The following is a 22,184-nucleotide window of genomic DNA, read 5'->3' on the forward strand; positions in this document are numbered from 1 at the left end:
TGACAAAAAGGGGAGATTTTGAAAGACTAGAAGAGAACAAACATGGAGCTTATCTTAAGAAAGCATGGGAAGAGGAAAACAAAGGATAATAGGACCACTAAGATGAGCTTCAATCTCTAGAAAAATACTGGAGAAAAATATCAAACACACTATTTGTAAAGACGTACAGGTAATGAAAAAGAAGTAGAAATCAACAGACCTGTCAAGGATATGTTGCCATGTTACACTAAATTAATTACCTTCTACAACTGGACATGTGGATGGGAAGAACAGATATGACATGTCTTCATAACTCGCTTGCTAAAGAAACTATAATCTGAGAAAAGTTATCAGTCATTTGCTGTACAATGGAAGGATGCATCACACATATCCTAGATTAATTTTGAAAAAAAAAAAAAAAAAGAAGACAAAAGCAGAACAACAAGAATGATTAAACAAGATATAGCCCTTGAGGAAAAAAAAAAAAGAAACCAAAACCAAAAGAAAAAAAAACTGAAAACAAACCAACAAAGGAGCAGGGCAGGGCTGTTTTGTCTAAAGAAGAAAAGACTGAGGGAAACGTGGGACACCATCATGGCTGTAAAAGCTCAGGTGCCACGAGAAAAGGGAATAAATTGTTCTTCTGTAGAAGGAGGGCTTAAACTGCAGTAGGAGAGCTCCAGCTTGGAGGTTAGGGATTGCCAAGGAAGGTGTGGAATCACTCATGTTGCAGATTTACAAAAGCATTAGACAAAATGACCCTCAGGTTTAGGCATAGTTGATTCTTTCCTTGGGAAAGTCCATTACAGGCCTGTTTCCTAAAATCTTAAATTCTGCATGGAAGCAGATGAACTATCATTTGTAGACAAATTTCATAGACTCTACTGTAATTCAGTTTAAAATCCATATGTAACTTTAGTCTAAAGCGGGTCAAACAATGTCTCCATGCTTGACCATCACTAATTTTGGAAAGAAGTGGATTATAATTTAAATATAAAATTTACAGAAACTTTGAATATATTTATTCACAGAGTTAATCTATGACTCTCTACATTCCTTATTTAGTCATCCATAGATCTATCAGATTTTCAGCTTTCAAAATGAAATGAAGTCTGGAAGCAAGAAAATACAGAGAAGGCACTAAAGTCTGAAATAAATACAGAGAGTCAAAATAATACTGCAAGGGAGATTTTTGTTGGGATGACACTGTTTTTGTGTGTTTCCATGTTTGCATATGTGTATGTGTATATAAACACATTCCTGCATGCATAAAATGACCAGATTGGAAAAATAACAAGCTATTATATTGAATTACTTTTTACATAAATTATGTAGTGAAGGATTTAAAATACCGCCACTTCTTGAGTAATGAAAAATTTGATTCATATTGAGGTCTCTACATTTGCCATCTAAGACTGTATTCAATAGCATCAGCTATCATTTATGAGGAATGCTGAAAGGATTACTATTAATGAATGGTATGTTGAAGGAAAGTTTGAGTGGGCTACTCATACAAGTTTAGTTACACCAAGAACTGAAAGATGAGGAGCCCTAGTTGTAACTGTATTGATCTATCTAAATTGTCGTAACTATTTTCCCTACCGGTACTGGGAGGCTGAAGTTAGCTGTCTCTCAGAAATGATCTGAGATGCTAAAAGAACAAGGTGCTATTCTTTTTACACAAATTTACAGAATTAATACCTATACTAGAAGGGAACAATGTAAACGATCAACAAAAGGGAGTGGTTTATGAAGTGCAGCAAGACCACCGTTTTTCCGCCAGTGGAAAAAATGAGAAGTAAGAGGTACTAAAGGATGTATTGTCAAGAGTGGTAAAGGAAGACGGACTACAATTAACCAAGATGGAATACGGCCAAGACAGGGGCCCAGCAAGCTCAAGTGGTCACAGCCACTAAGTACCACTCCACTCCCACGGGAGCCCCACCCAAGGCAAATTTTTGTCAGGGTCGAATGACCAGCACAGCTTCCTGTAGCAGTTGACGTCTCTCAGTCTGAGCAGAGGTTCAGGTCCGTGCTGCTTTTATACAAGAGATCTGGTGAGATTGGAAGGTTACTGCTGCAAGCCATTTTGAAGTGCTTATCAGGAAAATGCAAAATGACTAAATGCATATGGCTTGGGGGGAGTGGGGCTATTAATAGAGCCACTGCCAACAGATAAGAGATACGAAGACCGTAAACCAAGTAGACAGAAGGATTGTTCTGAAGCCAAAGGAAAACATTTCTAAGAATGAGAGAGGGAATCCACCATGGTGACTTAAACTGAATACTAGAAAAATCTATCTCAACAACCAGATCTAAATTTAGGAAAAGAAGCGGGCCTTTGCTTAGACAACTGAACTAAGATGAACTGGCCACATGCTTCAAGGTACTAACATGTAATGGTCACCAAAGAGGAAATAAACGACTGACAAATACTCTCTCTCTCCCCTAATACCTAATTCTCTGCAAAATCATTTTCATATTGAAATCAATATGGTGAGGTCACTCCATGCCCTTTAATTGGCTATTGTTCTTTATAAATACAATATTTGTGCCACACACTGAGTATTGCAGAGTAGCTACTGAAAGGACACCTAGTGGTAAGTAAACGAGTTTGTCTAGAGACCGCTGAGACTGTTCAAGGTGTGTAATTATAATTGTCATGGGAATTGCTGAACTGTTACGTGTTGAATCTGCAATGTCATGTATGAACTTCTGTGCCAAATAGTACGGTTGACAGTTTTTAAAAAATGGCAGACAGCATTCTTACATGTGCTTTTTAAAAACATGGTATTTAAGCTTAAATTCCTCAAAACTCACAAGAACAGTTTTTAAACAAAAGATGTACGTGCCTGTGTGTCACAGATTAAAAATTTCAATGTCATGAATCTCCACTGCATCAGTTTTAGGAATATCAGATAGCTCAACAGAGCTCACTACAGATATGCTTTGCGTGATATTCAACCCAAATTTCAACCATCATTCCTTGAGTCCTCTATTGTGCCACTCTAAAATATCCTAAGCAATTCCTTCCCTGCTAGTCCTTCTCTCCTATGAAGTCAAACAGCCGAAGCATGTAAGCTGTACACATTTGAGTTAATTTCACTCTTTTTTTTTTTTTTGTCCATCCAGCTTTATAGTCACTTCTTGCCTGTGTTTATTCCACACCCCTTAATATGTACTAATGCCCCTGTGACCAGGAGATGCCCACAACAGAAAGCTGTATTCCAGATGGAGTCATGCTGGTCTCATGCAGAGAGGGATTATAACCTTCCTGTGTAGTGACATGCTGCCTCTGGCCAAACAGACCAAAATCCACGCTTGGATTTCTTGTTTATGTCAACATATCGTATTACAAGCATAGAACAATTTGCTGACCACTGTCCCTCTTCGATTATTGTTTTTATGTTCTCTTTTCCAGGTTTCTCTCTTCTATTAAGCACCAGTTCCTTTGGATTAATTTTCCCTGAGTGAATTAGTACGGATTTATTAGGTCAGTTTTTCCAGATACATTTTATTTATCCAATTTTATAACATCTCTGTGTGCCACTGGTCTGTTCTCTATCTTCACAGTGTTTGTAACAGCTCACAACTTAGTACCATCCTTTGATTTAAAAAGCCACAAACAAGCCATTTCTGCTCTTCTGTCCTCTTTCGTCACAACAAAGATCAAAACATTGGGATGGATATTTTTGGTTTCCTTCTTTTAGGTGACTCTCTACCAAAGTTTTTGTTTAAAAAAACTCGGATTTTGCCTTATTTCTCCACAGCTACAAGGAAGCAGATCGTGACGTGCCATGAAGCTGAAGCTGCAGCTCCTGCCTTTACCCAAATGTTAGCACCCGTTCCTCACCCAGCTCTATTGCCAGGGCTCACCTCTCCTCCACTCCACCCTTGTGAAGCTCCAGCCTGCTCTCTTGTCTTAAGATGGCATGTAGTTTCCTTCCTTTACTATAAACAATGCTTTCTGTAACCTTAGTTTCATGATGTAAACATTTAAAAATAAGAATGAAGGCAACACAAACTATGTGTTCAGTTAGGTAATTTGGGGATTAAATTAAATGAAATCTCTCGAAACATGGAACATTTCGGAGTAATGAAGTCTGCTTTTACTTGTTTCCTTTTTATCCCATCCCTTTTAAAGAAAAGGAGACAATGGATCTTAGAAACTCTGGCAGAAGAGCAGTAAAGGCAGCTGAAGACGGCTTATTGCTTGTGAATCCATGAGAAACGAAAGTCGAGCTCAGAGGAGAGGGCTGTGAGACTTGGGTATGTGTGTTCAAAGGGAAAGAGAGGCACTCTGTAAACTGCAGGGTGCTGGAGGCTGGGCAACCAGCTGCCACAGTTGACATGGGAGGCTCCTGCTATCAGTAATGTCACCATCCATAATCTGATGTCAGCTTGTAAAATGCCCTGCAGGCTGCCAAAGCCTCTTCAAACTGGCATTTCTTTTATAATAAAATACACTTAAAAAGCAAGAAACCAACCAACAGATAGTATTCTCCAGTCAAAACCAAAAAAAGCATACAGCTCCCTTGCATGCACTGTGCATAATAAGGAATAGTAATAGGAAGGAGTAGTAAAGGAAAAATAATGTCCATAAAAAAAAATACTTCTGTTTTTCTCTGCAGTCCACCTATATGTTTTGGCCAATTATACTCCTTCATATAGGCTTTTTTTCTCTTTTTTTTTTTTTTTTAACAACTCCAGAGAGGATTTTAATTGTTAAATCCCTATTCCATATTTTCCGCTTGTGAACTCTTCAGCAACAGAAGAAACTAAAAATGTCTGCAAATTTGGAAGAATTCTTATTATGTACATCTGAACATGCACATTTGGCTTTCATTGTGCGGTGTGCCAGGCAGCTACAAAAATAAAGCGTAGCCTAGTACAGCTTTAGTCAACACTTTAACCTTTGGATCTCACTTATCCTGAAAGAAAGTGATCTTTTTGGCCTTTCAAGCAAGCCCATTTCCTCTTGGCACACAGCACACACAGGTAATACAGTAGTTGCTTGACTTTCACATCGTATTTAAACAGGCATTGTGAACATGCGCGATAATAGCTTCAAAAAGGGAGTTCAAAGTATCTACAGGTATTACATCTGCCCCAAGCCTCTTTGCCAGTTTAGGAATTTTACCATCATGTTTTCCCATTTCCTAAAGCCTGCTGAGGGAGGGTGGGGGTTATCCAATTATTTGGTGAAAAACACACAAACGGCATAGGAGGAAATGCAAAATTTTCCAACGCAACATCCCGCGCACAAAATAAGTTCAATAATAGTTTATTTTTTCATCCTTTATCAATATAATAATATTTGTTAATTTTTTTCAGTTTATTAATTAGTCCAAAGCAGCAATGAATTGGAAGGAGACATTTAATGGGATATTGATATCTTAAAGAGACCTACCTTGAAAGAAACTTTTGACTCGGAGATAGCTGACACTAAGGCGTAAGACGGAAAGTTTGTCCAGCTTTGATATGATGTCAGGTGGAAAAGGAAGGAGGCTGGCCAGGTGGTCCAGTTCCGCGTTCAGACGGTCCCTGTGTCTCTTTGAAGGATTCGATTTTTCATTCCCAACTGCAGGCCTTCTGTGGTGGAGAACATATTTCCAATTACCTGTTTTACCTCCAGATATTACAACCAGAGGCTGAGGTGCTGTCTGCAATTAATTGGTAACAGGCATATTTAGCCTAGCTTCTGTGAAAATCTTTAAAGTTTCTGTTCCCTGCCGAAAAGAGATTTACCATTCTGCATTTGCCATGGTGCAAAGACATGGACATTGGGCTTTCTTTTCACATCTGCCCAGTGAAAAACATGCAAAGAACTGGTATCTCTTACTCAGGACCCTCTCACCTTAGGGGAACAGGTACTATCCTCATGTTCTAGTGAATACCAGGAAAAACAATTTCTCATCTATGTCGTACAAATGAGGTCGGAACAGCAGAGGAAAATTTTACCGTGACTAATGCAGGAACCCATTCAATACCCACTGTATTCATTCGAAGCATCTTGATTCCCTCCATTTAATGACTCAAAGTTAACCTGTGGGTCAGGAGATAATTAAGAAAAGAGTCTGTCTTTAGACATGATTTTAAAAAGTATGGGAAGCAAGGTGAAGACATTCTTTCCTCAAGCTCAAAAACCCTGGGAACATTCTCACATTTACCTTCCTACATCAGTAATAACAAAGACAAGAATTTGATTTCTTTCTTAAGAACATTGATATTCCTCCCAAAACATAAAGACTAATGTTACTCAGATTTCTAAGCCAAGTACTCCGAGTCCATCCCCATTTCATGTCCCTCTCATGCAGCAGAGAGGAACAGATACCTCAGAAAAGCTACTGTGAAAATGCATTAAGATGAAATACATCACAAATGAGGAAGCTCAATTTTGTGGTGTCTTCTTCTCACAGAACGCGTAAGGTGCTATTCTCAAGAGGGAGAAAAGGAAAAGCTGGTGCACTTGCACACAGTCATGGAATCTGATTTTTAGCAAAACAGCGGCAGGTGGTCAGTGCTGAAGCACAGACTTGTCAATTAAGCAACGAAACCAGAGTGGTAAGTTTGAGAAGGTGGTTATCTCCAGCAGACAGCCATTGCTGGACCCAGCAGTAGTCAAATGTGTTATATGGGAATGAGCCACAGGCCACTGGAGCCATAAACTACATGGATCCATGATCTCAGAGGGAGTGCAGCAGCCCAGTGCTATAGCTGAGCTAGCATCTCCCAGGGGACTTAGTGCTGTGTCTGCTGGTCTTCCGTCTGCTCTTGTAATCATAGAATCATAAAACAGTTTGGGTTGGAAGGGACCTTTAGAGGTCATCTAGTCCAAGCCCCCTGCAATGAGCACGGACATTGTCAACTAGGTCAGATTGCTCAGAGCCTCGTCCAATTTGACCTTGAATGCTTCCAGTTATGGGGCATCTACCACCTCTCTGGGCAACCTGTTCCAGTGTTTCATGACCCCCAGCATGAAAAAACGTCTTCTTTATATCTACTCTAAATCTTCCCTCTTTTAGTTTAAAGCCATTACCCCTTGTCCTATCGCAACAGGCCCTGATAAAAAGTTTGTCCCCATCTTTCCTGTAGGCCCCCTTTAAGTACTGAAAGACTGCAATAAGGTCTCCCCGGAGCCTTCTCTTCTCCAGGCTGATCAACCCCAACTCTCTCAGCCTGTCTTCATAGCAGAGGTGCTCCAGCCCTCTGATCATCTTCGTGGCCCTGCTCTGGACCTGCTCCAACACATCCATGTCTTTCCTGTGCTGAGGGCTCCAGAGCTGGACACAGTACTCCAGGTGGGGTCTCACCAGAGCAGAGTAGAGGGGCAGAATCACCTCCCTTGACCTGCTGGCCATGCTGCTTTGGATACAGCCCAGGATATGGTTGGCTTTCTGGGCTGCAAGCATACACTGTTGGCTCATGTCCAGCTTTTCTTCCACCAGTTCCCCCAAGTCCTTCTTGGCACGGCTGCTCTCAATCCCTTCATCCCCCAGCCTGTATTGATACCAGGGATTGCCCGGACCCAGGTGCAGGACCCTGCACTTGACCTTGTTGAACCTCATGAGGTTCACATGGACCCACTTCTTGAGCTTGTCCAGGTCCCTCTGGATGGCATCCCATCCCTCAGGAACGTCAACCACACCACTCAGCTTGGTGTCATACACAAACTTCCTGAAGGTGCACTCGATCCCACTGGCTATGTCATTGATGAAGATATTGAACAGTACTGATCCCAGTACGGACCCCTGAGTGAGGGACACCACTTGTCATCAGTCTCCATCTGGACATTGAACTGTTGACCACTACCCTCTGGATGCAACCATCCAACCAATTCCTCATCCACCAGACAGCCCACCCATCAAATCCATGTCTCTCCAATTTAGAGAGAAGGATGTTCTGGGGGACAGTGTCAAAGGCCTTAGAGAAGTCCAGATAGATGACATCCATAGTTCTTCCCGTGTCCACTGATGTATTCACTCCATCATAGAAGGCCAGGAAGGCCATAGAAGGGCAGGACTTGCCCTTGATGAAGCCATGCTGGCTGTCTTGAATCACCTCTTTGTCCTCCATGTGCCCTAGCATAGCTTCAAGGGTGATCTGCTCCATGATCTTCCCAGGCACAGAGGTGAGGCTGACAGGTCAATAGTTCCCAGGGTCCTCCATTCTACACTTTTTAAAAATGTGTGCAATGTCCATGTTCAAGTTCTTACTGTAGCACATTGCCACATTCCTCTCAATGCACCTTCTCCAGAATAAGAGACATTGAGCGAAAAACCAAGGAGGCAAAGATGGAAAGATACTCAAGAATGGGAAATAGTAGGCAAGGAAAATACAGCTGTGCTAACAGTTTCCACTTTCACCTCACAAAAGGCAAAGATCATAACCTTATGTAGCTTAGCTGGTGCTCCAGTGGAGAATCAGAGTAAAACTATTTATTTGTAGCACTTTACTACTGCATTTCCACACTCTGCACATTTACTATATTTTTCAATCGTAATTTTAATTTTGAGTGCATATTGGGTACTAATTTTTTTGGAGTAAACCCTGGAGCTCAGTCATCCTCACTGTGACACCAAAAGGATGTCTGACCTGTGGAGAACAGTAATTTTGTGGCAATATGCCTATAGTTGAGCAGAGGCTAAAGAACGTAAGCTTTTACTAATTGCTTTTTACATCTGACAGACCAGCCGAAGCAAGGAAGAAATTTAGGACAGAAAAAAAAATTAATTCCAATGAGGAAAATGAGACTGATGAGTTCAAGGGGTAAAAATTGTCAAGACTAACATGGAACAGAAACAAAAATTGTCCAAGCCTATTTACCACACAAAATAGTGAGTGCTCTGTGCCAGAGAGGTATGATTTGAGGCAATTACGCGGACACCATTTGTACTGAGCGTGAGGAACAGTTTTCTGGAGATTGCAGGGAATGGTGTAAAAAGACTACAGGAGAAAGCTGAGGACAGAGTCTTCCTGCAAACTCAAGGAAATGATTCAGTAAGGGAGTGAATCCAAACAAACAGGGGGTTGATGTAAATGGTAATTAGGTGCCAAGTGGATGTGATTTAAAACAATGCAAGTTCCATGGAAAAGCTAGCTTAGCTATCCATAAACAGAAAAGGGCAGGCAGAGAAATTCTTCAATGAGCTGTTTTGAGGCAAGTGGAAACTTTAGCCCTCATTTTGAGCTGAAAGTAGAAGGTGCTTATGTTTGTGTTAAAACAGGGAGTCTCAAACTGTGTAAATCAGGTCTAAGCAGAGCCATAGCACTCACTCTATGATACCTCTTTTACACTGCTTTCCATGAACCGCTACTACAATAAAGTAGCACATGTACTTAAAACAATAAAGTTGGCATTTCCTTCTTTGCATTGTTAAACGGCCCAAATTCTGCTCTGCAGTAACAAGTGCTTGTACCTATACAAGACCCGCATCACCAGTCCCGGCTTGGCAGGAACTGCTTGTGTGAGCTGGTGCAGAGAACATTGTCTGTTTCGGTGGTACATAAGGCATCGAGCCATTTGCATTTTAATGATTCAATGTGCCCATGACACACAGACGGCCACTAGTGTAAACCAGTTTGGTGAGCTCGCAGAGGAATTTCCTGCAGCTACAGCTCTGTCTGCTGTTCGCTACCCTCTGAGGGAGCCCTACCCTGTTAACGAAAAGTTCGCTCTGAATCAAGCTTTTAAAGTATGTTGAAGTGTTAAACCAGCAGATGATCCAAACTGAGAAAAATCTAACCATTTACTACGACAGCAAGCTTTCAGTAAGAAGGGAAAGGGAAGAGAGAGAGACCATGAGATGCAACAGATAGGCTAAGTGCAAAGTAACAGCGAGATGATTATCGTGAACGTACTGACCAGCACCCGCAGCCACCGAGCTGTGCTTGGGCATTGCATGGGCATCCTGGCAGAGCTGAGCTCTGGTGCCAGCTGTGTATGTGCAGACGTTCACCATCTCCTACGAGTGAAAAGGACTGAATGAGAGAAAGGTGTTTGAGGGAAAGGGGGCCCTTTTCCAACTTCTATCTCTTCTGGGTCTTCATAGCAAGGAAAGGAGGAAGCAGAACTATCAGCCACGAAGACATCAGACTGGCAGAGCAGATGAGAGGTAGGATAGTGTGATAACAAGTAAGAGGAAAGGCCATGCTACAGAGGGCTTTAAAATGAGAACTAGGAAGCTCCTGGCACTGGTACGGTTCTGGCTGAAGTGGGCAGTTTGGAGCAGTTATAGATACACTCAGAGCTAGGGCAGCTGTAGCTTGCCTCTAAAGAGCTGTAGAACATTACAAGATACATTTTGTGGAGGGAGAGAGTTTTACAAGATGCCAGGGTTTGAGATGAAGAAGTGGCTGAAGCTCTGAAGTTATAACTGTCCTGAAGCATTGCCTTAGCATTTTTAGTATAAGTATTAATTTCAGCACAGTGATTTTAGTTTGAGGTTAAAAACAAGATCTCTTTAGTTTTCAGATGCTCGAATTACCAGTAAAATGTTAGATTTCCACAGGAAGCAAACACTTGGTAGAAAGTATTTCCTTTAGTCAAAACTCCATTTCTCTGGCAGAAAAGCATATCTGAAGGAAAATTTTCAGTCAGTCTGAGAGCTCCAGGTGTTTGAACTGAGTCCATAAAAGCCAAAATTCTTTAGTGTAGACCACATCTAATAGGGCTTGTTAAGAAGCTTTCTGGGGCAAAAGGAGAACAGCTAGAGTTTATTGCATGTATAAAAGTAGAACTTGAACCTGATGTATTGTCTGAAGAATGGCAACCTAATGAAGATAGTCTGTCCTAGTTCTGTGTAAAGAAGACTGAAACATATTAGCTTCTCCTGGTAAAATAAGTTTTCCACACATTCTTCCACAGTCTTATAGGTCTCTGCATTCTCCCGTGGAGCTTCTTCATACATTTTCATCATTATTCTGCAAAGCTACCTCAGAATAGAATTTCTGTGTCTGAAAAAAACATGAACATAATAAGCAAGATCATCCTGTTATATCCTGGATTAAAAGCCAGCTGCAGGATCACTACCTGGCTTGACAACTTGATCAGAAAAAGCTGATGGAGAGACAGAGAGTTGGCCTCCTGGGATGCACTGAGTATAGATAGACATGAACGTCCCAGTTGTTCTGCAGAGGGAAAAGCTGCATCTCTGTCCTTTAAATCCCGACCTTCAAAAGGACTAATCCATGAATGCCTGCAGAAATCCAAGTATCTTGCTCAGACTGGCACGTGAGCTCACGTACTCCTTTGTCAAAAGAAAGTTGAATTTTAGAGGCTATTAATGTTAAAAAGAGAGGAATCGTCACTAGGACGGGCAGAAGAATTCCTATCAACATTTTTTCCTGTGAAAAATTAGGTTTTTCAACTGAACAAATACCCCTCCCCATCCCTCCCAGAACAGGTGGCAGCATCTACCATGATTCATTACCAGAATGACAGGGGCAAAAGTAGAACAAGGCTGTGAAGGAAAATGTGCTATGCTATCAAACAAGAGAAAAAAGCTATAACAAAATGGCACAACATGGATCGAAATCACGGTTTAATATACCGTTCGATTAATAGTCTTTGTCTACCCTTCTAAAGTCAAGATAAATTATTTGAGGCAGCATAACAGTAAGGATGCCTTGGAGTCCTGAAGCGTCAGTAAGATCTGTAGGACTAAAGGACATAGACCGTGAAAGGAGCTCTGACAGCCAGTCAGTCTTGGGTATTCAGAGCCTCTTAAAATGAGAGTTAGGAAGTCCCTGAGTGAGGGAATAAGCACAGGAAAGGCTTACCAGAGACCAAGCCCACAAACAGATAATGTTTGAGGAAGAGACCAGTGTTACTAGCAACTGAGAAATCGTCCTCAGCAACCGATAAGTAACTGATCACAAAAGACAGAGGGCTGTCTCCAGCGTGGGAGCTCAGTATTCTAATAATCCAAATGATTCCCTTTGTTTTAACCAAAAACAAGTTTCTTAATCAAAATTGTCTATGTCCTGGCTGGATAAGCTCATGCTCAGGTACCTGCACTGCAATCTCATAGCAAAGCTATTTTCAAGGTAGCATTACTCGCAATGGCTCCCAAGGTGAAAAGTTGGTTCCATCAAAGTAAGTGAGAATTTGCTTCCGATTTTGTCGAAGGCGGAGCTTCAAAAAAGGCTAATAAGGATATTTCCATCCTTTGTTAGCAGGTAGTTTTCTTAACCATCGCATTTATCTAGAAGTCACCTTTGAAAGAAGTTCTTCTAGCTATCATATACGCTCCAAACATGAAGCTTAATGTTTCTCAAGGCAACTCCAACTCTCCCTCCTTTCTCACAAAAGTTATGATCCATAAACAGTTCTGCACAGAGGTAATTTCATGTCCTGGAGTGCTTCCATACCTCATGCAGTTATAAAGTTAAATATCCATATCCATACTTGAACAGTAGTGCAGAAATGTTACATACGTTTTGAATTTAACACTCAGGTTTTGCAGGAAGAATAATTTTCTTATGCCATTATATTTGCCTATTGAAATTGTCACCTGTGATATATTTTACACTAAAAGAAATATTTTTTTTAAGTGGGAACAAGTGGTTCATGTGCAAATACTCTCCAAAATCCAAACAAGATCAACAGATTTCACTCAAACATTCAGAGAAACTCCCCTTTGAGTTTAGACCAATATATACAATTTTAAACCAAGTGGGTTATTTTTAGAAGTTCTGAACAACTGAACGTAGGGAAATCTATTTTAGTTACCTTCTCATCCTTAAATTGTCTGTGAAGGCCACCAGTGCTAGTTCATAATTTTAACACAGTAAAAATGTGTGTTTCATAACCATATAACCAAGTGTAACACAGAAGATGTGGGGTGATTATATTACAAAGCTTCATTTCACAGAGTGGTTTATGGCATCTGGAAATCATTTTACATTTGAGTGATAGCAACCTTTTTTCCCTCCCATTTCAAGCATCTTGTAGTAACAACTTCCCATTGTTTTTTTTCTTTTTCTGTTTTGCCTTCACACATACAATTCCTCTCTCCTATTTTTCTTCTAATGAAAGTGATCCCATAGTAAATAGTGGTTCGAAAATGATGTGTTCTTTATGCAAAAAGTGAGTCACCAGCCTGCTTTTTCACTTGGCTGACCTGACCCACTTTCCAGGCTCACACATGTTGGACTTAGCGATGCCCCAAGCAAGGCTAAGCCAAGGAAGGGGGAAGGGGGGAGTGCAATGCCAGTGCACTGGTGCCACTTGACACACAGCTTCTCAAAAGGCTCCTTCAACAGGTGTCAGGGAACACAGAAGTGCAGAGGTGGCAGCCACCCCTCCAGCCCATTGCCCAGCTGACATTTGGTCCACCAGTGTCTTCTGCCTATGAAAAAGCACTGCCCCTCTCCACTCCTCACAGCAACTTACTCTGTACTACGCTGTGGTACACACCACAGCCACCACTGTCCTCCTCCTGGGACACCTAGTGATGGGTAAGGCTGGTTTGACCCACGCTTGGCATCCTTTCTGGAGCCAGTCTTAGCCATGAAGAGCCAGCCCTGCAACCAGGGGTTTCTCGCTGCAGAGAAAGAGATTAGGTCTCTCCTGTGTCAGAGGACCATGGGAGGAAGGGAGTCCTTCTTCTACCTCATTTATAACACGTACGTTCAGAGGGAGATGTCTTTTGATGAATATGATACTTAACTGTTTTTGAATGGGTTTCCTCCTTTTCCTCCCAGCATATAGGCATTCCCCTGGAGGAATCATTGTTTTGATGCTGAAAAACACAAGAAATAGATTTCTTAGTTCAGAGGTTTCTGTGCTTCATACCGTTGTACAAAATGACAGCACCGAGAAAGTTCAACCGAAGAAAATGTTTGTTCCTTGAGTGTGGCATTCAACAACACTAAAAAGCACAGTGGCAGTAGTTAAGATAGAAGCTTAAAGCTTATTCCAATTTCCTACCTTAATATTATTAGAATATTGATGTTTATATTCCATTTTCATTTTTTCAAATTAAGCATACTATACATGGTATAAAAATGGGTATAAAATACATCCTGTTTACTCGATATCCAAAATTAATTTTTTTTCCTTCTAGGCTCATTTTTAAGTTCAGCTAAACAAATAAGAATGAATAATACTACCCATCATCTTCTGCAGGAGGATTTCACAGCTTCTTAAATACACAGGAATATTGTCTTACATTACTGACACCATGATAAATAGGATGCAATTATTAAAATTAACATTTTTCCAGGTCCTCACATCCTCATTTTTACAAAATGAAAGTATATCTGTTAGCAACTCAAGAACTGACACACAGTATTGTGGTTAGCACTAGGATCCAGTGCAGTGCTGATGGAGATGACAATTTTTGGACAAAACTTAACCTTATAATCGCTCTGTTTGAGCCTTAGAGACATTGGAAGCTCTGAAACAAGTCTTTGAGTTCAGTCTGTTTAAATCTTCTGATGATTAGTTGAATAGCAAAGTCTCTTGACTTTCTGTGTGAAAGACAATTTTAGTCTTGCTGTGTGCTGTGCAACAGTGAGTCCGCGCTGCCCAAGAGGTTACTATATCTCAAGAGTATTTTGTGCTTTATGCAAGATGTAAAATTAAGACGACTTTCTATGTCACTGAATCAAATCCCATGCTACTGAAGACACCTGTATCATAGAATACAAATCATAAACTTACTGAACTTCATTTAAAAACTGTTTAGAGGAGCTCTGTTTTTCATTGAAAGACAGCTTTCTGATAACTAGAAACCTTTTGCTTTCCAGCTTAAATTTGTTCATGGTCATTTTATGCCCATTTGTTCTTCTGCCAACATTGTCTTTTAGTTTAAATAGCTCTTCCTCCTCCATTGTGTTTACTCATTGGTGTATTTTTAAATATCAGTCATATCTTCAGTCAGCCTTCATTTTTCTGTTCTAGGACAACCCAAACTTGTTTATTCCCCTTTCAAGTTACAAACTCTTCATTCTTCCCATCATCTTAGGAGCCTTCTCTATCTCGTTTCAATCAATCTGCCTAAAACATGGATAAACATAATCATGCACGGTATAGCAAGTGAAATCTAAAAGTATTTCATACATGTGTATATATATGCTTATGTACTGACAAACCATTCATTCTTTATGGGAATTACCTCACTTGGTATTTGTGTGAGTGCGTTTTTGTTTTTCATAGCCATTATCAAATTCATGGCTCACAGTCATCCTGTGGTCACCTAATATACAGAGTTTTCTGTCTTCATGAGTAACTTACACTAAATAAATGCACATTTTATGGGAAAAATCTAACTTTTCTTGCCAAAGTGCCCAGCCATCTCATTCATACAATTAATCTTTAGTTCATTTTTGTTACATGAGAATTGTATCCTCTTCTGTACTGATGGCACAAGTAACTAAGTTTATTGCTACACGCCTGGTTTTGCATGAAATTTCTTAGTAAAAATATGATTGTCTCCAAACGGAGTTCAGGAACTCTGCTTGTAGCTTCCCTCCTGATCAGTCATTTTCCTTTCAGCACATACTGTTGACCCAGTTGCTTCCCCCAAAATGTCAATTCTTTACTAGTCCTCAGCAGCACAGCATCCTTCACTAAATTCAGATAGATTAGGTCTACTGTATTTCCCTGATCTGGAAAATCAGTTATTGTATCAACAGAGAGCTCTCAGGTTACTTTGTCAATATCTTCTAAACCTAAATTCTGTTTTTATTCTGTTACGCAACTAACCACAGCTGTTAATTGCTCTTTCCTTGAGAATTCATTCTAAAATGATGCGTAGTATAGAGATCAGACAAATAGGTCAAGTAGTTGCCTTCTCTCAGTTGTAGCTGATGGCGGGAACACCAGTCATTCTCCAATCGGTGCGGTTTCAGGTATAGAGTTCTTCCAGAAATAAACAAAACCCTTTTTTTCCGCTATTACTGGGACAATTTCATGTGACATCGGATGGGTGAACTGCCTGGCCAAAATCTATGAGGGATAGTCTACAGTGCAACAAATACTGCTCCCAGTTAAGAAAGTTTGTTTATCCCACAGCATTTGCTTAGATAAAGCCTTCTTGCCACATTCAAAGACCTTGTTCTGTTAGACTAGTCTCAAGCTCAATTTTTGCAACAGTCTGCCATTTGTTAATTTTTCATCTACCTGGTGGGTTTTCTGCTCCAGTGGGAAGTTGAAATGGTGTGAAGAAGCCCAAAGAATTTCCGCAGTTTCTTGTGAGTTCTTACATTAAAAGATATTTTCTTTATATTGTAATACTTTTGTGTTCTGAGTCCTTCCCGTCCATAATACGAATCTATGACTCATAGTTCATGTTTCAAAACAGTGTCACATGCTAGACTTCCCTTCTCTTGCCTTCATGAGCAAAATTACAAGGAGGAGAAAGACTTGGATAGCATAATTCAACTGAAAACTGAAAGTTAAGAGTTCATTCAATTTCCCAAAAGGACCACTTTGTTTCAAAACCCATTCTGATTCAGTTGGTTAATATGTGACAGCAAATAGAAATAAATTAAAAGACCAGTATTCAAACAACTGAAAACCAGGAAATAAATAACAAACAATATGAACTAGAATTTATGAAGTGTAAAATTCTGGTTAAGAAAGATAAAGGCCCAAAGGAAAATTCACAAGTTGCAGCACTAAAGAGAAAAGATAGTGTGCTTTTTGGAAGAATATTGTGAACAAAAGAAGCCTGAAAAGTGTGTAGAGTGCTTATTAGATGGAGATGGCTGTATGTTAGAACTGCATAAAAGGTAAGAGTGTTCAACAGATTTATTTCTATTCCCTGAAAAGAAGGAGAATCATGCACTTGCATCAAATAAGAATAAACCATGCACTCTTCAGGCTTTTTACAGGAACTTTCTACAGAATTAGGACAAGGGGTTACCACAGCAACATGGTATGAAGCACTACCTCAGCAAATGAACACCAATGTCCTAGATATCCGTACAGCCAAGAGGTGCTTCTGGTACTACCACTAATGTCAATAGTGGCATGCAGATAACATGAGTTTGAGAATGAATGTACGGGAATAAAAACCAAGTCAGAAGGCTCATGGATAGTGGTTCTAAAAATACAGCTGAAAAGAGCACTTGAAGTTGTTGAGCTGCACAGAAGCATCGACCAAGAAAACATTGCTTTTAAAAAGTGGAGAAGAGCACATATTCATGGTCCTGCCTGGACCGTGCCCTCTTCTGATCGTCTCTGAGCGCTGCTCTCCACCGCTGGGACAGAACAGCCCGTCTCCACCGCTGCAGGAGGTCAGGGGCTCCTTCCCCTACCAGCCCACCAGCCTCGTGTGTGAATGAGAAACAGGAAGAAGTTGGGAGGACGGCACTCAGCTGCTCAGAACAATTGTGCTCTGTCCTCTTTCTCTTTCTCTTTCTCTCTTTAACACTTGAGAGTCCTCACATGCTGTCCCCCTGTTTGAGGGGGGATGAAGACGAACACAAAGCAGCAACCTTCCACCCCTCCAGCAGCAGGAGAGGGGGCTTACAAGTTTGAGGACCTTCAGGAGGACGAGAGCTAGGACTGAAAGGAACAGAATTGCTCAGAAAGGGCAGATGTGGGCCATGATCATTCACTTTCTTATGTCAGATGCTTTTAATCACTGCTGACATTAAGTTGTAATGAATATCTGAACACTGGGGAAATCCAAAGGACTGAAAGACAGCTGCTTTATGACAATCTTCAGAGAAGGGAGACATCATGATCCAGCTAACCACTGAATGACATCCATTTCAAGCAAAATACCAGAAAAGCTGATAAGAAAAACGAATGACGTCACTTAGCAGAATTCTATGGAATATCATGCTCTTTGGAGTGAAACTTACTCACAGAGAAGTTATCACCTCCACCTGATAAAGGAATTCACTTGTATTAGTAAATCATTTAACTTAGCTGTACAACATTCTGATTTATAAAGGACACAATGAAGTATTATAGTGCATAGTTTCCATAAGTAAAGAATTGGTTAAGAGACAGACCAAAAAAGAAAGAGTAGTGGCAGAGAAATCACTGCTAAACAGAAAGGTTTTTATAAAGATTTTACAGCCATGAAGGTTCAATACAAAGCCACTGGTGATAACATTTACAAAATCATAAAATGCAGAAGAGTGGTAAATAATGCAGAAGACATAGTGAAATAGAGCAATCTGGAGTGCCCGGTAGGCTGTTTCTGTTTATCCACAATGCATCTTAATACAGCCAAATGCAAACACTCACTTCTCAGAATAAGGAATGGGGATTGCATCCTGAAATGCCAGTGATTCTTGGAAGGAATTAGGGATGAAAGTAAAAATTGAATACAATCCATAGCCTGAGCTCCCAGGGAGGAGCTGCTGCAAAGGCAGCTAATGCAGTTGCTGACCTACGTGAAGTGATTTTACCTCTGTTTACAGATATGATGAGACTGATGCTGGAACAGCGTGTACAGTTCCCATGTGTTTTTCAAAAAATGTTAGAAATTGGAAAGGGTGAGGAAAAAAGCTTAAAAAAGTCCTCGCAGGCTGAAGAAACTGCCTTGCAGAGAAAAAAAAATAATAAGGCAACTTGAGTAAAATGAAGTACTTTCATGGGGAAGATATTGGCGCTGGATTATTTTAATCTGAATCATAGCAAGCACTGAGAAAGTGAAACTGAAGCCAGATACATCCAAATAAGAAATAAAGCATTAATCTGTAACACTGTGAGTATTTAAACACTGGGGCAAGCTACAAATGATTTAATGGATCCTCCATCTCCTGCTGTCTTGAAATCACTGTTAGGTGTCTTTCTGTAACGTGCATTTTACCCTAACAAAAGTTATGCTTAAATTATATACAAGCTGTTGGGCTGAATGCAGGCATACTCAGGAAAAAAAAAAATAAAAATTGGTAGTTTTGGTAGCTATAGGAGGTCAAATTACGTTATCCAATGATCTCTCCTTTCATTAAATTTTATGAATCATTTCCTGCCTGAATGTGATCACATACCATGCATTCAATGCCTGAACTACATAAAAGGGCTGTGCAGACCACAGCTTCGAAGGGGCGCAGGTTTCGAAGAAGCAGCCTGGGAATAAGGAAGTTGTGTTCTCATCCCCACTGCACCACAGAACCGCGGCACAGCTTCACCAGCAGAGAAAGAAGGGGATGGTGCTGGAGCACAGCTTGGCTTTTCACAGGATTATGTGTTGCTCCTACCTTGGGAGGCAGCGACTCTGGAAAGACTTCCACTCGCGACGGCTAATCAACAGAACAGAAATTACCTACCTCCTGTCACTAAATTAATTGTGATCAGCACATTTCCACCAAATGCTTTGCTTCTGATGGGCAGTCATGTTTTAGGAGAAACGATGATAGTGGCTTTGGATATATATTATTTTTGCAATTAGCATGCAATACTGTGACAAGATGAAGCAGCCCCACTTCAAGAGAAAATGGAGCAAAAAGTCACAAAAATGATTAAGGGCTGAGAAAACAACTTCAGCAGTCAGAGTCCAGGAGCTCAAACTGTTTGGGTTATCATGAAGAACAGCAATGGAGAACTTCCTTACAATAAGTAACTACATTATGTAAGAAACAAACATTTCGTGACAGAGATCAAGCTAATTCTAGCAAGATCCAATTTGCAGAATTTGAGGCTAATTAAATTCAAATTGCAAATAAATGAGGCTAACTATTAAAATAATTTGCCCAGGACTGTAGAGGACTCTCCATCACTGAGCATTTTTTAATCAAGACTTTTTTTTCTTAAGAAAACTATTAGATGTGCGTGGTGAAGAATTTGTTTAAGGATGTCTGATGGTCCATATTATATATGAGGTCGAAAGAAGATCATGGTGGCTCTTTCTGGCCTTAAAATTTACTTTTCTGCCTCAATTTCTCCAGTGAAAAAGGAAGAAGGCTAATTCACAAACCCGAAGAGTTGTTAGACATGTTAATTGACTAATATAAAGCTATATAACGCTTGACTTACAGAGGGTGGTTCTGCAAGTACCAGGGATCGCATATTGGGCTTACAGCACAGCGAAGATTGTCTGACATGGCACATGTAAAATCTCTTTTTAATTTCCTCTAAAGAAAATATGTACAAATTTGGCTATGTTTGGAGCTTCTGAAAAAAAAAAAAATCCAGTTCGCGTGTGCTCAGGAGACTTGTTGTAGTCTGACAGTTATCTATAGTTTCTGCCTGAGCTGAGCACACGTCATCCCCTTCATTCCTCCCACAGGCATCTGCACTATACATATGCATCCCCATGTGCTTTACATGCCTCCCCTCAGAGCAGCAAAGGCAGAGCCAGACTTTCCCTCTCGCTGTTCCTCCCCGTCCTGGTGCGCTCCCCCTCCTCCAGCCGCTGCAGCCCAGAAACAAGGGACTCTGAATATAAGGCGTGGGAATGAGGAGTGGGCCGTGGGAAGGACTGGGAGGCATACTGAGATGAGGCAGGGAGGGGACAGAAGCAGACTGCTCGTAGTCCTGAGTCTTGGCATCCCTAAGACCTGCAGGCAGACGCTGTGCTCCATAACATTCCAGAAGGAGACCATCGGGGAGCACTGATTTTGAGTTATAGAATCATAGAAATGTTGTAGTTGGAAGAGACTTTTAGGATCGGGAAGTCCAATCATTAGCCTAGCACTGCCCAGTTACCACTAAACCATGTCCCTCAGCACTGTAGCTCCATGTCTTCTAAATATCTCCAGGGATGGTGACTCAGTCGCTGCCCTGGGCAGCCTGTTCCAGTGCTCAACAACCCTTTCAGTGAAGAAATTTTTCCTAATATCCAATCTAAACCTCTCCTGGCTCAACTTGAGACCGTTTCCTCTTGTCGTATTACCTGTTACTTGGGAGAAGAGACTGATGCCCACCTCACTACAACCTCCTTTCAGGTAGTTGTAGAGAGCGATAAGGTCTCCCCTCAGCCTCCTTTTCCCCAGACTAAACAATCCCACTTCCCTCAGTCGTTCCTCATAAGACTTGTGCTCTACACCCCTCACCAGCTTCACTGCCCTTCTCTGAAGATGCTCCAGTACCTCAATGTCCCTCCTGTAATGAGGGCCCCAAAACAACATTGGGGCTTCAATGTAACCATCCAAAATTTGGGACTTTTCCCAGAAATTAGGCAGCCTGCACCTCCTCACTGCAGTCTCCCGCCCAGGTCTCCTGCGAGCTCCTTTGCCATCGCTGCCTGCGTTACGGGAAGAAGTCTGAGCATGCGGAGCCAGACCCCTGTCCCGCTCCGAGACCTTAGGGAAGGATTTGGGGCTGGGGGGGGGGGGGGCTGTAGGAATGAGGACTGCATGATGCAAGGCAGTCAACTACAGCCAGTGACATCAGAGGCATCTACCCTCGTTTTCTGGGAGCCTTGGTCTGGTTTCTAAAAATGATGAGCATTCAGTGCCACAGCTAAAGGCGCCCAGAGCTGCGCTCCGAATGGACGTACACCAAAGGCTGCGTCTTCTGAAAAATCACCTCCCGAGTGCCTGGCATTGACTAAATGAGAATACATCTTTCAGATTTGGCTCTATGAGTAAGTCCATATGTCTCAGCAGTATAATAAAGATTAATTCGGCAGTGGTTTTCATGTACTTAGATATTATACTCACAGTTGTCACAGACTTCTCTGTGATAAAATTAACAGCGCACTGTTCAGAACGGGATTTGAACAGTGCTTCATATGGAGCTGGGACCACAAGGTGAACGAGGATAATAAAAACAAAATATGCAATTTCTATTTTTAGTATGAGATTAAGTTTAGTGCCTGTCCACATAGGTGAGGAATTCACATTCCTTTTTTAACTCCTGGGCTTCCTAATTTGTGAGTGCTTGGCTCTGAAACGTGGCAGCCTTTTGCTACAGGGTGGCTACGCAGCTACACTCTTCAAGAATCTTTAGTAAAACAATAATTTCAGTCACTATTCTTCCCTCACAAACAAGTTCATTTGGGGACTAAATTATCTCATCAGCCCTCCTTTCTTTTTTTGTTTATATAAGAAAGCCTGAAATTAAGTTCAAGGAGACTTTTTTTTGAGCTTTGAGGATGTAAATAACTAACTTTTAAAAAAAACTTAAATGCAGAGGGTTTTTTAAGTAATGTTTTAAAAATTAAGCTGTTTTTAGAACTTCCAACACGTGCACTGTGTCACTTCAGGAAGGATACGGACCGTAGCACGTATAAAAACACACATACACACACACAAAAAAAAATCCGATTGGGTGTATGCGTGGTACAATTTTT

The 22,184-nt window shown here is 40.9% G+C and overlaps 1 protein-coding gene across 1 annotated transcript in view; it reads right to left on the bottom strand.

Annotated features, from left to right (window-relative positions):
- AHRR (aryl hydrocarbon receptor repressor) overlaps window positions 1-13,714 on the bottom strand; it is a gene marked incomplete at both ends in the record, with an annotated part of 69,414 nt that extends 55,700 nt beyond the window's left edge. Inside the window, 2 exons of the mRNA XM_082479856.1 lie at window positions 5,390-5,571; window positions 13,653-13,714. Coding sequence (XP_082335982.1) covers window positions 5,390-5,571; window positions 13,653-13,714 — 244 coding nt within the window. The remainder of the gene's footprint in view (window positions 1-5,389; window positions 5,572-13,652) is intronic.
- Between the last annotated feature and the right edge of the window lie 8,470 nt (window positions 13,715-22,184).

The sequence above is a fragment of the Vanellus vanellus genome, assembly GCF_965231255.1.
Source record: "Vanellus vanellus genome assembly, chromosome: 2".
NCBI classification, from domain to species: Eukaryota; Metazoa; Chordata; class Aves; order Charadriiformes; family Charadriidae; genus Vanellus; species Vanellus vanellus.